Below are 15,551 nucleotides of genomic sequence, written 5' to 3'. Positions count from 1 at the left end.
TCCTAAGGAGAAATTTCTTTATTATTTATTATTTTTGTCCAAATTTTTTGCAATATTAATTAAAACACGTAAATTTATGGAAAATCGCAAAGAACATTCTTTCAACAAATAATTTAATTATTACAAATTTTTTGTTTATTATATAATATTAAAATATCTTTTACTAATTTTGGTCTATGAAACTTAGACGATTTCAATAATCTTCATGTTATTGTGAAATAGAAATAAAAATAGAAAAATTACGATTTTTCCGTCTAAATTGTTTATTTGTAAAATGCCAGTATAATGCAGTTTATTAAATTTGTTAAAAAGAATCATAAGATTAATCAAAAATTTATTAATTTTTTTAAAATTTGCAGAACGTTCCTAATAAACAAAATGAGATGGAAAAAAACAACTTTTTTTTGAAATTCCTGCTTAATGCACTTGTTTATTAAATTTGTTTATATTATTAACAGTAATAATCTCAAGAAGAAATTTCCTTATCATATTGTTTTTATTAAAATTTCTTGCAATTTTACTCTAAAAAACTTAAAATCATGGGAAACCGTGAAAAACATTCTTTTAGTAAATAATTAGTTTACAAATTTTTTTTATTGTATAATATTGGAATATGTTTAAATAATGTTATTCTATGAAACTTTGATAATTTTAATAATTTTCATGTCAGCGAAGAGCCCCGGAATTGTCAAATAGAAAAAATGGAAATTTCTTTTCGTCTTATTTGTTTATTTATAAAATGCCCGAATAATGTATTTGTTTATTAAATTTGTTTTCAAAAATCATAAGAATTATCAGCAAATTACGAAGTTTTCTAAAATTAGTAGATGAGCCCTGAGAACATCAAATAAGAAAAAATGTCATTTTTTTTGTCATATTTCCTTATTTATGAAAAAATTGTAATCCTAATTTAAAAATCACGCTCGACATCTCTCTTATGAATCTTATAAGCTTTTTCAGATTTTTTCCGCAAAGTTTTGCAGTTAACGGTATTTTCCCTAAATTTTGCAATAGTTATAAAAAACTTATTAATAATTTGGAAAAATTATTTTAATAATCAGACGTATCTTTTCTTCGCGATTCCTATTATACAAAAAACCTGTTTTTCAAATTTTCCAGTTAACTTTGTTTCCTCAAATCACGGCAGAAAAGTAAAATATTATAAGTTTATTTGATCTGAATAGCAGCAAGTTATTACCCACCTGTTCTTTATTTGAAAAAAATTGAATATAATATATAATTTACATATTAAAAGTAAAAAAATATCTAAATATTCCTTTTATATTACTAGTAGTATTAGGAAGTGATAACTCAACGTCAGAAAAGTTTAACAAATTAAATGAGGGACGATTTTTAAAATTTTGCATGAATTTGAGAAAGTGCATAAAAAAAACTTTCTTATGAAATAAAAGAATGTCTAACCGCAATTTACATAAGTTTCTATAATTTGCAGAACAAGAGGAGTATTGATTGTTAATTATAGAAACTGATTAATTCAAGCAGATAGCGTGACGGTATAATCATCGCATTTTTTGCCTTATTTTGCTTACTACGGCTATTTAATAATTAAAAATCTCGAAATTCAGAAACATTCTGGCAACTACTAATTAATATATATAATAATTTAACAAAGAAGTTCTTATCGTAGATGAAAACTCGGGAGAAAGGAACTTTTACGTTTAATTCTCCGAGAAAAAAAACACATCTGAGAACGGTAATGAAGACATGATTGTTGTATTAAATTTGCTATGATTGGTTGCCTTCAACTTGTACTATCATCTCGCCTGGTACTTTAAAGTTGGATTTGAAAGAAAGTAGAATTTTTTAATTATTTAAATTATATTGGTATTTATACAAAAAATTACTTAAAGAGGCGCTTACAAATAATTATATTACAATATTAATTATTATACAAATAACTAGGTTGGTGAAATATGTATTAAAACTAAATAACGAGTGAACAACAAAAGCGAATATTAAAATTTTATTATTTTTCATAACAGCGGTCAAGTTTGAGGGTAATTAGTATATATTTCACAGGAAAAGTATATAATCCGGCAATATATATAATCCCTAGGCATTATATATAATGCCGAACAGAGTCCAGGGTGTGTAATCACAATTATAAATTTGGCTTTTTTTTATTATTCATAATAGAAACAAATTTTTTAAATATTTGTTGAACGCAACTTTTAAACCAATTGTTGCGTTTTTTAAAAACAAATGCTTAGATTCAGGTTTTTTAAACAAAATCCACTTTGATTTTATTTAAAATTTTGGTAACAGATAGCTCACAATGGCCCCTAAAAGCTCTTTAAATATAAAAATGACATCTCTTGTAGTTTTTGAAAGGTAATCAAAAATGCGTTTGAAATTTTTCTACTTCTAATTTTTATTTGTTTGACTATAAGCAAAACTGATTTATTAAATATCAACCCTTTAGAAGTCTGTTCTATAGAGTCCCAAAAAATCCCATTAGTGAAAATTAGTTTTGCGAGTTTTTGGCATTAATTATGATTTTCTTGCGATTTTTAAAATAAAAAATTGTATAAAATACTACCTTCTTGTAATAATCAGGTCCTAATATGAATTATTTAAACAATTTTTTAAAATGAATTGTCACTTTGAATTGACTTCGGAAGTCGAGATTTTCCGAATTATTCAACTCATTTTCAACGTTCCAATTAGAGTGGGTTAATAATTAAATCAAGTTAAGAGAAATAATTGTTTAAACAATTAAGTAGTATTTTTATTAATCCATATAAAGTTTGAATAATGCTCGAAAGTTGTGATTTTTTCTCGAATATTCAACATATAGTCTACTTTTCTCAATTAGTGTGAGATAATAATGGATGCGAATTAACAAACCTAATCGTTTAAACAAATTATTAATGCTTACAACTATCTTTTTATATGGTGATGTCAGATATTTGCGGTTTTTCTGAAATATTTATTTTAGATTTCACTTTGCATTTAGAGTTTGGTAATAATCAATGCAAGTGTGAAAAATGGACAAAAAGTTATAAATTAAAAAAAAACAATTATCTAGAGTAAATAAATAATATAGTTATAAACAATAATAGCTTTTTGAAACAATTATGCTTGTTAAATTTTATCAATTATTACCTCACACTAATTGAAAAGTGAATAAAAAGTGAAAAATTGTATAAAAAACTGCAACTTTCAGCATTATTCTAAGAGAATATTGTGATAAATAATAATAAATTGCTTAAACAATTATTTGTCTTAAATTTAATTTATGAATAACTTTCTCTATCTGAAAATTTGATTATTATTTGGAAAATTCGTAATTTATGCAAAAATATCATTATTAATAGAAAGTAGAATTATAAACCATTTATAAATGAAATACTGACTAATAATTATAATGATCAGCAAAAACTGGAAAAAATAAATTGCTTACCAAAAAGGTTTCATTGAGCACCTTGCAAAAAGACCTATAGGGGTGATATTTAAAAAATAAGTTCTTTTAAGTTTAATTTCAAGGTTTTTTAAAAATTTTCTTGCAAAACAAAGTCTTGAACAATATCTATTCACGCGCAAAAATAAAGTCTAGTGTTAATCAGTGTGTTATTCAAGTATGCTATGTTTGTATAAGCAGCAAGTAAATCTTTTTTGAATTCTATAAGTGTTCACCAATTTACAAGGCCTTTATTCAAATACATCATTAGATTCAAGGTCAAGATTATCTACCTTATCTATTTCGTGTCGGGCATTATATATAATACCTAGGGATTATATAAAATGCCTAAGAATTGTATAGAATACCTACGGATTATATAAAATGCCTAGGGATTATATAGAATGCCTAGGAATTATATAGAATGCCTAGGAATTATATAGAATGCCTAGGAATGTTATAGAATGCCTAGGAATGATATAGAATGCCTAGGCGATATATGTAAGTATTCAATTGCATAATTTTCCTGCAATAGCCAAGTATTATATATATATATATATAATGTCTGGATTATATACTTTTCGTGTAAAACATACACAAATACTATCGTAAATACTAGTATTTACTACATCTGTAACAAAAATTGCAGATAGATTTGACTGACGACGTTTTTGAATTTAAATCTATTGATTTGCGATACAGTAAAAATCTCACTAATATAATTTTGTATTTGATCGGATTGACCAATTTCATTTATGATTTGATCTACTACCCTTATAAGCGATTTTCATTAATTGAATGTCACTGCACATTCAATGGATACTCTTTCGACAAAAGTAACGGTCCTCAATGATTAAAATAGTATAAATAATTGTCTGCACCAATTTTCTTATCGGTTTTTTAAATTAGTTATCAATAAATTCACAAAAATCATTTTGTATTTTACTACGTGAATGCTCAATTTGTTTTTAGTGAGATCTTTGAAAAAACACGACTGTCGGTTGCTAGGATCGTGAAGTTGGACTCGTAGATTTTTTTTCTTCAAATTACTGGGCGCTGAATTAGCAGATTTAATTTTAGGCAAAAATTAAATTAGTATTTGGTTAAGACCTAATTTAGGAAATACTCCTATCACCCATTATTATCACTATATTCATATAAATTTGCATAACCTTGTGAAGCATGATACCGACTATCACTTGACCCATGATCGTAGCCAGAAACCGGAACTGGGACCGGATATGGTTTTAAAACTGGCACTGGAACTGGTCTTTGAACTTCAATTTTTACTGGGTAAGGCACAACCTTCTCCTGAGGATACGGTTGAATTACGTGTTCTGTGACCTTGACCGGAATCGGTATCTTACGTTCGACAGGGTAGGGTTGAGGCACTGGCACCTTAACCTCGTAATGCACTTTCTTCTCAACCGGGATTGGGTAAGGAATGTAAACCTTGACAGGTACCGGTCGATCCACAGCAACCGGTACCGCATAAGGAACTTCTTTGTAAACTGCTACCGGTTCCGGAATTTTTACTGGGGTTTTTACATAGACGTTCACAGGATACGGAATTTTCCTTTCCAAAGGATAGGGTTCCGGGACAGGTACTTTTACCATGTAGGGTATATTTTTGATAACAGGGTAATGGACAGTTTTCTCTATGGGAACAGGGACTGGGATTTGTTTCACTATCGTTAAAGTCTTGACAACATCCTCACGAAGATGATGGCTTATCACTTCTTGATTGTTGTCTGCAACGGCTTGTTGGTCTTCTGGATAATTTCCTTGGTAGTAATCTGTTAATGAAAACAAATCTTTTCCAAATATTGAATAGATAACGTTTGATTTGAATTAAACTAATTGATATTAATGAATGTAATTAATTATTTGTATTCTAAAGATAAAGTCAGCTAATTTATGAACCAAATAAGAAGAGTGAATTCGTACCGTTGTTATCTTGGTCGTAAGTAGTTCTTTTTACTTCTGTGTTACTCGCACTTGGATTAGGTTCCACTGATGCTTTTTCAAAGTTTAAATCACTTCTCTGCTCAATTTCATTTCGAGATTTTGATTCTACAGGACGCACTCGTGTGACAACAAATCCAACTTTCCGATTGGTGTCTCGATCGTAGATGTATTCGACTTTTTGTACCCTTGGACGTATTTCGGCAGTGGTGAAGGTCACAACGAAAAACGCTAAAGCGATCGCTGCTTCTCTCTGTTAAATTCAAATTTACGTTTAACAAAATATTAGTTTCTCAGTACAATATACTTATCATCGGATAGATTTTTATTTGATTTTGGAATATACAGAACCTAATTGTGTATGGACAAATCAAGATGGTTTTGCCTATTGTAAAAAAAGGATTGAGCAATAAGATATTTTATGAATTGAACTATAATTCTTTCTGATTAAGTACAAGCAAAATATTACATCGTCTGCTTTCGATTTGCTGTGTTCTAATTGTAATATATTTCTCAAATAACTTTTTTGAGTAATGATTCAGAAAAAGGATATTCCTAACAATATTAAATTTTGTCGTTTGTGAAATAAAGCATAGGGCCTACAGCTCTCTTAAATAAGGCTTTGATTACTGCAACTTTGTTTTAAAAAGGATTAGCAGAAAAAGATTTGAAATTCTACCTGAATATGTGCTTTTCCGGTACCAATTGGTAATAATATTAGCATCCTGACCTTTAGTTACTTCACTGCCCAAAAAACTGATTTTATTATTCTTCTCTTTTTCATTGGTAAATTGTAGTTTTAGATGAAAACTTTCAAAAAGCGTCGACAATTATCTGAATCTTTTCTAGTTGAACACATAAAAAGGTATCATGAACATACAGAAAGTAAAGAGGCAAAACAAAATATAACTGTTATAAAGCAAAAATCTCCAAATTTTTCATAACAATTTCCTCTAAAATCTGAAAACTGACCAACCCAATGATAGTAACAAACTGTTGCCTATAAAGAGATCCATTAAATTTAAGATAAGTTCATGATTAAAACTATCCCTTTGATAAATTTTTCTTGACAAAATCGAATACGTGTTTTAATATTGCCTCATCCATTTAAAATTGCCCTTTCAATTAATTTATGTCGTATACTCGGAAAAATTGCAATAGCATCCAAAGAAATCCTTACATAGTCATCCGGAACCGTTTCTTGAAAAATAATTTGAGAACTTCCGAGACGTTTTTAACACAGTATTTTCAAGTTGTCATATTATCTTTAAGAAAAAAATTTAATTTTGGTTCCAAAAATGTAGTGAGAGTACTGATAGTTGAAATAAATATTCTCAGAGAATAAGCATCTTTTTGAATCTTTCTCAAGTCATAAAATCTAGCAAGAACTTTGTCTTCAGTATCAATATTAGTCCATATTATATCTTTTCCTGAAAGTTCTTTTTTTCCAATCTTCAAGCATTTTAAAAGTGTTTTTTTTTAATTGTTTAAACGGATTTTCTTTTAATAAATCAAAAGTATCATGATTGGAAATCAAATTCTTGATATCCTTAACATAATCTGATTTTGGCTACAAACAGTAATATTGTCTTTATAATCATTCATGCAAATAATACCAGGATTGGTTTTGAGAAAACTTTATGTTCTCAGAAAACCTTTTGAAATTTTGCGATCATTATTATTATTGTGCAGACCGTTTTTATCAACATGTGTCTTTAACAAGTGTAACAACTTGTTTCCGAAATCTTGCGGATTTAATATCGGAATTTTGTGTATTTTCAAAATTTTACTATTTTCATCATTTTTTTCGACCTACTTTTTATCACACGGTTATCAAAACCTTTACCTAATCAAAATAGAAAGTTTGTTCTCATGATGTTTATGATTGTTTTAAACTGAAAATATAACTGTTCCATTGTGTGATATCTTATCTGTTTTATATAAAAACTTAACTCTCTTAGTTAAAAATTGCACTATTTTGGTGGATAATTTAACTATTTTCCCAAAATATTAATTAATAATTTAAAATATTATCTACCTGCTGGATAATTTTTTTTATTTATTATGAATTATTTTTCTTAAACTAAAAATGTAGCTATATTATCTTTGGTAAAAAATCATTATTTTTGGTTAAAAGCATATCTTTTTTAGTTAAAAATTCAACTGTTTGATAGAAAATGTAACTACTTGTTCAGAAACTAAACTATTTCTTCAAAAAACTGATAGAAAATAGACTTTTTTGTTTGAAAATCATAGTTTCGGGTGCAAAATTAAAGTGTTTAGTGTATTTGGTTAAAAATTCGTATTTTTCAATATAAAAAATAATTTTTAAAAAAATGTATCGTTTTGGCTGTGGATTAAATTATTTTTGTTTAAAATTAATATTTTTTAGCTGTGTTTAACCGGTAGAAAAATTTGTTCTTTTTGTGGAAAATAAACTTTTGAAACTAAAAATAGACATATGCCATTTTTTTGTTGTAAAATGCTATTTTTTAATTGAAAATGCAAATATTTGATTGAAATTCATTATTTTTGTTGAAAATTCAACTGGCGAGTTAAAAATTAAACTATCTATTTAAAAAATCAACTAATTTTTAGAAAATAAACTTCTCCGATTCAAATGCTGAAAAGTAGATGAAAAGTCAAATGTTTGATAAAAATTCAAAATATAAACTTTTTCGATCAAACTGAATAGTACAAAATTTGTTTTTTCGGATATTCATGTATTTTGTTAGAAATTCACATTTTTGAGTAGCAAATAAAATTGTTTTTTTTTTCTTCAAAATTTATCTTATTGGCTGTGGATGTTTGTTTGTTTATTGACTGGTAGGAAATTCCTTCTTTCAGATTAATTTTTTTAACTAAAAATTTAACTTTTCAATTTTTTGTTAAAAATTTACCTTTTTTAGTTGCAAATTCAAATATTTGTATGAAAATTCAACTGATTGGTATAAAATTCAACTATTTTGTTGAAAAATCATGTCGTTTGTTAAAAATTCGTCATTTTTTGTTGAATTTAACTAGAGAAAAGTTCGTTTTTTTTTTGAAAATTGTTATTTTTTTCTGTTTCATAAAAATTTAACTATTTCAGTTTTGTTGTAAAGCTTAGCTTTTTTGTTTAAAAGTTGTCTGTTCAATTAAAAATTCAACTAACTGTTTGAAAAATGAACTAATTGATAGAAAAATAACATTTTGTTAAAAATTCGTCTTTCTGAGTAAAAATGTAATCTTTATTTTGAAAAATCATCACTTAGATTTTCGATTTAAATATCTTGTTACAAATTTTTCTTTTTTGGTTCAATTTGACAAGTCAGAAATTCGTTTTCTTTGTTGAAAATTAATTTCTTAAACTAAAATTTTTAATATTTTAAGTTTGTTGTAAAAGACTAGTAAAAAACTAGTATAAAATTACACAAAATTGCTTTAAAATTGTTAAAAAATTTATATTTTCTTTTAAATCTATTTTTTCAAATTAAAAATATCAATTTTTGACCAAATACATTAAAACAATCAAATAATTTTTACACATTGTAAATATTGTTTACATTATAATGATATTTGTTTGAAAATAATAATTTTTAATGTCTGCTTATTTTCATTTAAGATTATGTAAATATAATTTTCTAAGGTACTGGAGAAGACAACTATTTGATTGAGAATTCAACTATATTGTTAAGAATTTATCATTTCGGTTAAAATTCGCCTTTTTGGATCGTAAATTCAATTTTTTCGTAGAAACTTATTTCTAGTTGAAAAATGCATATCTTGATCGAAAAAAGTCAACTGAAATCATTTTTAAAAGAAAATTTAAATATATTCTGAAAATTAATCTTTTTGATTTATAAATAAATCTATTTTAGCAAAAATTTCATTTTTTGACATAAAAATGAAAATTGCGGCTAAAGATTCTTCTTGTGCTTGTGTGTTTTTTTTTGGTTAAAAATTAGGTTTTAAACTGAAAATGTAATTTTCACATTTTTTCAGATTGATCTTTTTTAGTTAAAAATTCTCCTTTTTCAATAAAAAAATAATTTTATTGGTTTGAAATTTCATTTTTGTTGGGTAAAAATGCATAATTTTCGTGTGAAATTAATTTGTGCTGAAAAGTCATGTTTTTTGGTTGACAATTTAGATAAACCTTTATTTTTACTTCAATGAAAAAATCTTATTTGTTGTAAATTTGTCCTTTTGATATTATTTTTTTTTATGAATTTTTTATTTTTCAATTTAAATATAAACTAGGACAACTTTTTGTCGGAAATTTATCTTTTCAGACAGCCTATTCAACTATTATGTTAAAATTTTTATTATTTTGTCGAAAATTCGAGTATTTTGTTAAAAATCCATCTTTTAGAGTAGAAAATACCATTTTTTGTTTGAAATAAATAATTAAATTTCGAATTTTTAAATTTTTGTATGCCATACTGTTTTATTACGTTGATAAAAGATTCTATGTCAAAAGTAATATAATATCAACATTCTGGTATTTGGATATTAATAATCCATGTAAATAAAAAATGAGTCAAGGAGAAATTAGGGAAATTTGAAAATTAGGTTCTTGAAATGCTTTGTTACGGTTTCTTGGCCAAATTCGGACAACCAAGATGAAATTTTGCAATTGCAATTTGTGAAAAATTTCTTTTTGAAACAAAATAAAATAGAGGAAAGCATTCCATTTTCCTTTTCTCTTTTTTTTATTTTTGTCCAAAAAAGGAAAAAATTGTCTATTTTAGAAATTTTTAAATCTTTTTTCAAATTGCACTAGGAATATTTGATCTTTTTTTCTGAACTTGATCGTTGAATTCTTGGTTTTTATTTTAAAGAATTCTGCACATTAAATAGAAATAGTGAAAGCTTGAAAATTGCGAGCGCTTTCCACAATTTATATTAAATGACAAAACTAAAAGGAATAAATTGGAATGATTTTATTTATCTTTATGGTTAATATTATTCGAAACAATTGCAGAATGAAAATTATATTCAACTGGAAAAATCCTGATTATTTAAAATTGGGAAGTGCGCAATAATGACTTTATTTTACAAACTTAAATGTATGAAGGATTCATCCCGCGATATTATCATCCATTAAAATAATAATATACACAACAGAAGTTGTTGCAATACGAGAAACGTGAGAATTCATTCACTGCCAGTATGCAGATTCTGTGTAACATTTCCCTTGGCATTATCATCACAATCTTTTTTTTCAACCACTATAACAACCAATAATTTCAAACAATTTAAAAATTAATTTAAAAATTAATTTAAAAATGAATTCAAAACTCGAATTTAATTTAGAAGTTCACATCACTCGCGAAACGTACCGTGTGTCCCATGACGTTGAGATGGGGCCAATTCTTTTTCTAGACTGAACATTTGCGTCGACATGTTTTCCCTCTTTATACGGACAATAATAGCGAGATGCAGCGAAGCAAATCTTTTCAGATTAAAATCTTTCTTGAAGAGGCATCCTTCTCACGAGATCGGACGTCGATCTAAAAGAGAGTGAAATTTATTCATTTTCTTGCCTCTTTTATTATTTTCATTTGTGATACTATGATTCTTTTTCATCCAGTTTTCTTGTGTTTGAATTGCGAGTTTTCACCACCTGCAAGCTTATTGTTTCTGCAAAGATAAAAAAAATCAGGAAGTTATTTTTAATATCTTTTAAGAGTAATTATAATCATAGAAAGATATTATTGATAAAAAGAAATCTATTTCCGTTAAAAAAATGTGAGCATTTAGAGTCTAATTGATGTTCTATATCACTTTCTATTAATAGCCTCAAGTTTATAGTAATTCGCTTCTCCATTGATCCAAACTTTACATTTCTCTGTATGAAATAGCTTGAATAGCAGAGGATTCTATTCAGTTCAAGTTCAAGTCAAGTGCAGCTGTGACGATGACATAATGACTTTCGGCATTCTCTTTCGATATTTGCAGGATTTACACTTGAAAATATACAGTTTAAGAAAGAGAAAAATTTCAAGGAATTTAAAATTTAAACAATAACAGGAACAATTTCCCAATTAAGCCGAAATTGAACAATCACATTTTAACAAGAATATGATAAAAAGACTAGAAACAAACAATAACACTTAAAACAGAAAAAACAAAAACAACCAAAATGGAAGCAACATCGAATCTCAACAATAACATTAATAGGAAACAGCAACAAAATTTTAGCAATTAACAACATTTCTATAAAAAACTGATTATTTAAAATAAAAATATCAACTACAAAAAGTAACGAGCAACAGTATTTTCACAACGAAAACAATGAGAACACTATTTAACAAAATCATAATTTTAACGAAAAAATTTTTAGCCTTAGGGATTGAGAAGTAGATTTCTCATTTTAATGCTAAAAACAACGACAAAAATAACAGCAACAAAAATCAACTTTTTAGTAGCAAAATTTCAACAAAGAAACAACAGCAGAGTCAACACAATTTCAACAACAAAATAAACATATGAGAAACAACCAAAATGACATCCAGAAACTTCGGTTCTCCAAAAAAATCGAAAAACCCCAATGTTACTCAACAACATACAACTAAAACAAGATTTAAACAAACCGAAACATGACAAGAAACAGTAAAAATCAATAAGATCAACGAACAACAACAAAATAAATAAAAGCAAAGAGCAACAACAAAATAAATAAGATCTACGAACATCAACAAAAATCATAAACGGCACGGAAGAACAACAAAAGTAAATTAAAGCAACGAAAAAAAACGAAAATCAATAACAACAATGAGCAGCAGCGAACATTAAATAATAACATTTTAACAGCAAATTTAACAATTCAACAAGAAAATTTAAACTAGAATATTTTAACAATAAAATATTAACAAGAAACAGTACAAAACAATTTTAATAACAAAATCAACATACGAGCAACAACCAAAATAACGAGAAACACCATTTCTGCAAAAAAAACAGTAACAACATAAAATTTAATATAAAAATTTCCACAACGGAACAACATTGCATCAAAGATATAAATATAATTTCAAGAACAAAATAAACATATGAACAACAAGCAAAATAACAACCTGAAACCCCGTTTGAACAAAAAAAATAACAACAAAAAACTGCAAGGTTTAATAAAAAAATACAATTTAAATAAGATTTAAGCAAACAGAAGAAAAACAACAAACAACAACAAAAATAAAAAAGGGCAACCTACCACAACAAAAATAAATAAAAGAAGCGAACAACGATAAAAATCAATAACAGAAACGAACAGAAAACAATAACAGCAGCCAGCAACAGCAAAAATCAAACCAAGAAACAACCTTTCAACAAGAACATTTTAACTGTAATAATTTTAACAACACTATTTTAACAACAAACGCGACAAGACAATTTAAATAACAAAATAAACTTATGGAAAACAACCAAAATAACAACGTGAAACACTATTTGTAAAAAAAGCAGAAAGTGAAATGAAGAAAACTTAAAAGCAAAATTTAGATAAAGCAAAATAATTTCAACAAAAACATTACGATTGCAATAGCAAAATAAACATATGAATAACAATAAAAAATAACAACCAGAAATCTTATTTCTAAAACAAAAATAAGAACGAAAAACTGCATTGTTTAGGCTACAAAATACAAATAAAATAAGATTTAAACGATTAGAAGAATAGCAACAGAAAAACTAGTAATAGCAACAAACAACAAGAACCATGAATGGCAGCAACAAACAACAACAAAAATCAAGTACATCAACGAGCAAAAGTAAAAATCAAATAACAACAAAATCAATATTTTAAGAACAATGTTTCTACTGCAATATTTTAACAACCCTATTTTAACGCCACTATTTCCACCAGAAAAACATACTATTTCAGTAACCAAATCAGCATTACTATAAACAGCAAACAAAATAATAACGAGGAATACCATTTCTATAACGAAAACAATAATAAATGCAACATTTAAACAACAAAATACATCTGGAACAAGTACATTACAAGCAAAAGACAATAGCAAAAACAAACGAAATCAAAAATAATTACCATTCACAAGCAATAACAAAAATCAATAACATCAAGAAAGGGAAACAAAAATCAGTAACAGCAACGAAAAATAACAAAAATGAAATAAAAAAAAAAGATTTCGACAACAACATTTCAACTACAATATTTTAACAGCACTATTTTAACACCAATATTACAATAACAAAAAACATACAGTTTGAGTAAAAAAATCAGCATGTGAACAACAAATAAAATAAAAACGAAAAACATTGTTTCTACAACAAGAACATCAATATTAAATGCAACATTTAAACCACAAATTTAACATGAAACAAAATTTAAAAAAAGAGAATAACAACAGCAAAAAACGAGCGATAACAAAAATAAATAACAGAAACGAATAATAAAAAATAAATAATAAAAAGGAGCAACACCAAAAATTAATAATAGAAACGAGTAACAATAAAATTGAATAACGGCAACGAGCAACAACAAAAATTAAATCAAACAGCAACTTTTTAACAACAAAATCAACATTCCAACTACAATATTTTAACGACAATATTTTAACAACAAAAACAACAAAATTTCAACAAAAAGAAGAATTCTCTTTAAGTAAAAAAAATCAACATGTGAGAAACAACCAAAACATCAACGATAAACACAATTTCTACAAGAAAAACAACAACAAACAAATTCATCATTCAAATAACAAAATACATCTTAAACGAGATTTAAACAATAAGAATAATAAGAAGGAAAATCAATAACAGAAACGAGCAACAAGAAAAATCAATAGCAGCATCGAGCAATAACAAAATTCAATAGCAGTAACGAACAATAAGAAAAGTCAATGACAGCAATAATATTTTGAATATTTAAATCGACATTTCCACAAAATTTCAACAAAATTTTTAAAACAATGTTTCAACCAAAAAATTATTTCAAGAAAATCAATTAGAACACAATTTCGTTGAATAAAATCAACATATGAACAAACAACAAACAAAATAACAACGAGAATTACTACTTCTACAAAAAAAATAACAACAAATAAAATCAAAATTTAAACAAGAAAATAAAAGTCAAACAAGATTTAAATAAAAAGAAGAATAGCATCTAATACAAAGTTTGCTCTATGAGGAAGCCAAATCAATAGCGTCACCAACATTTTCAACAACAAAATTTCAGGAACATTATTTTAAGCAAAACAGCAACATTTCAACAAAATAAACTGCAAAAAAGAACCACATTTCAATAATAAACAACGAACAGCAATAATATATCAACAAAATTCAATTCTTTAAACATTTTTTAAAATGACTAATAAGAAAAATTATAATTGATTTTTTTTAATAATATTTAAAAACACCTAATTTTCTTGTGAATAATGTAATGGATGTTTTATTCTTTCTAGCTAACATATATTTTTCCTAATAGGATTTTTTTAAAAGACGAAGTTATAATAAGGAAGAAATTTTAAACAATAAACTAAATTTGTTCCATTAGGAATGTTTCGCTATTATTTTGCCGTTAAGCTTAATTGTGAGTTTGCACATACCTACAATTTTCACAAGCCACATGCGATTTCCATCGACTATGATCTCAGACCGAAAGTTAAATCTAAGTCAGTTTTCTTCGAGTCAATAATTTAACGCTTGAAGACCGACATTCACTGCTCTTTTTCTGTAATTATCCACGGGTTATTCACCTGGTTCATTTCAATCAAAAATCTCACTTGTTGCTTAGGATTAGTAGCCAATATCGAAAAATAATTTAAAAATAATTAAAAAATTAATCTAAAAATTCATCGAACCTTTAAAATTGAACAGTTGGATGCAAGAACACTGTATTTACAATTTCTTTCAATGTTATAAAGTCAATAGTCAATTCTATTCATCGAGAGAATAATCAAAGTTGCGCAGTTTTTTCAGGAAAGGGCGGAGTACATCCTGCTGTACTCCTCTCGGGACAATTGGCCGTCAAATTTGAAAGGCTATAAATTTCGAAAGAAAGGATTTCTTTAAAGTGGAAAATTTAAAATCAGTGAGCCACGCCTAAACTCCACACTTTCATTACAGCCTGCGCTAACTGAAAGAAAATTCGTTTTTTACGTTGAGTATTCTCTCGCTGAGCAGAGGATAGTAGAGTTGTGTAACATTTGTTTTTACA

General features: G+C 26.5%; 2 protein-coding genes across 2 annotated transcripts in view; one reads left to right on the top strand and one right to left on the bottom strand.

Moving 5' to 3' along the window:
* Positions 1-15,551, top strand: part of LOC117172038 (angiotensin-converting enzyme) — a 242,259-nt gene that overhangs the window by 95,093 nt on the left and 131,615 nt on the right. The window lies entirely within an intron of this gene.
* LOC117172041 (keratinocyte proline-rich protein-like) lies at positions 3,267-10,814 on the bottom strand. Its single transcript, XM_033359772.1, has 3 exons — positions 10,711-10,814; positions 5,369-5,639; positions 3,267-5,217 (listed from the first exon to the last, which is right to left on the bottom strand). Exons 1-3 carry the CDS (start codon positions 10,720-10,722, stop codon positions 4,553-4,555), a joined length of 948 nt encoding a protein of 315 aa, XP_033215663.1. The 5' UTR covers positions 10,723-10,814; the 3' UTR covers positions 3,267-4,552.

This window comes from Belonocnema kinseyi, chromosome 4 (genome assembly GCF_010883055.1).
Source record: "Belonocnema kinseyi isolate 2016_QV_RU_SX_M_011 chromosome 4, B_treatae_v1, whole genome shotgun sequence".
NCBI classification, from domain to species: domain Eukaryota; kingdom Metazoa; phylum Arthropoda; class Insecta; order Hymenoptera; family Cynipidae; genus Belonocnema; species Belonocnema kinseyi.
The sequence above is the reverse complement of the archived record's forward strand: the minus strand, read 5'-3'. Positions and strand labels throughout refer to the sequence as shown.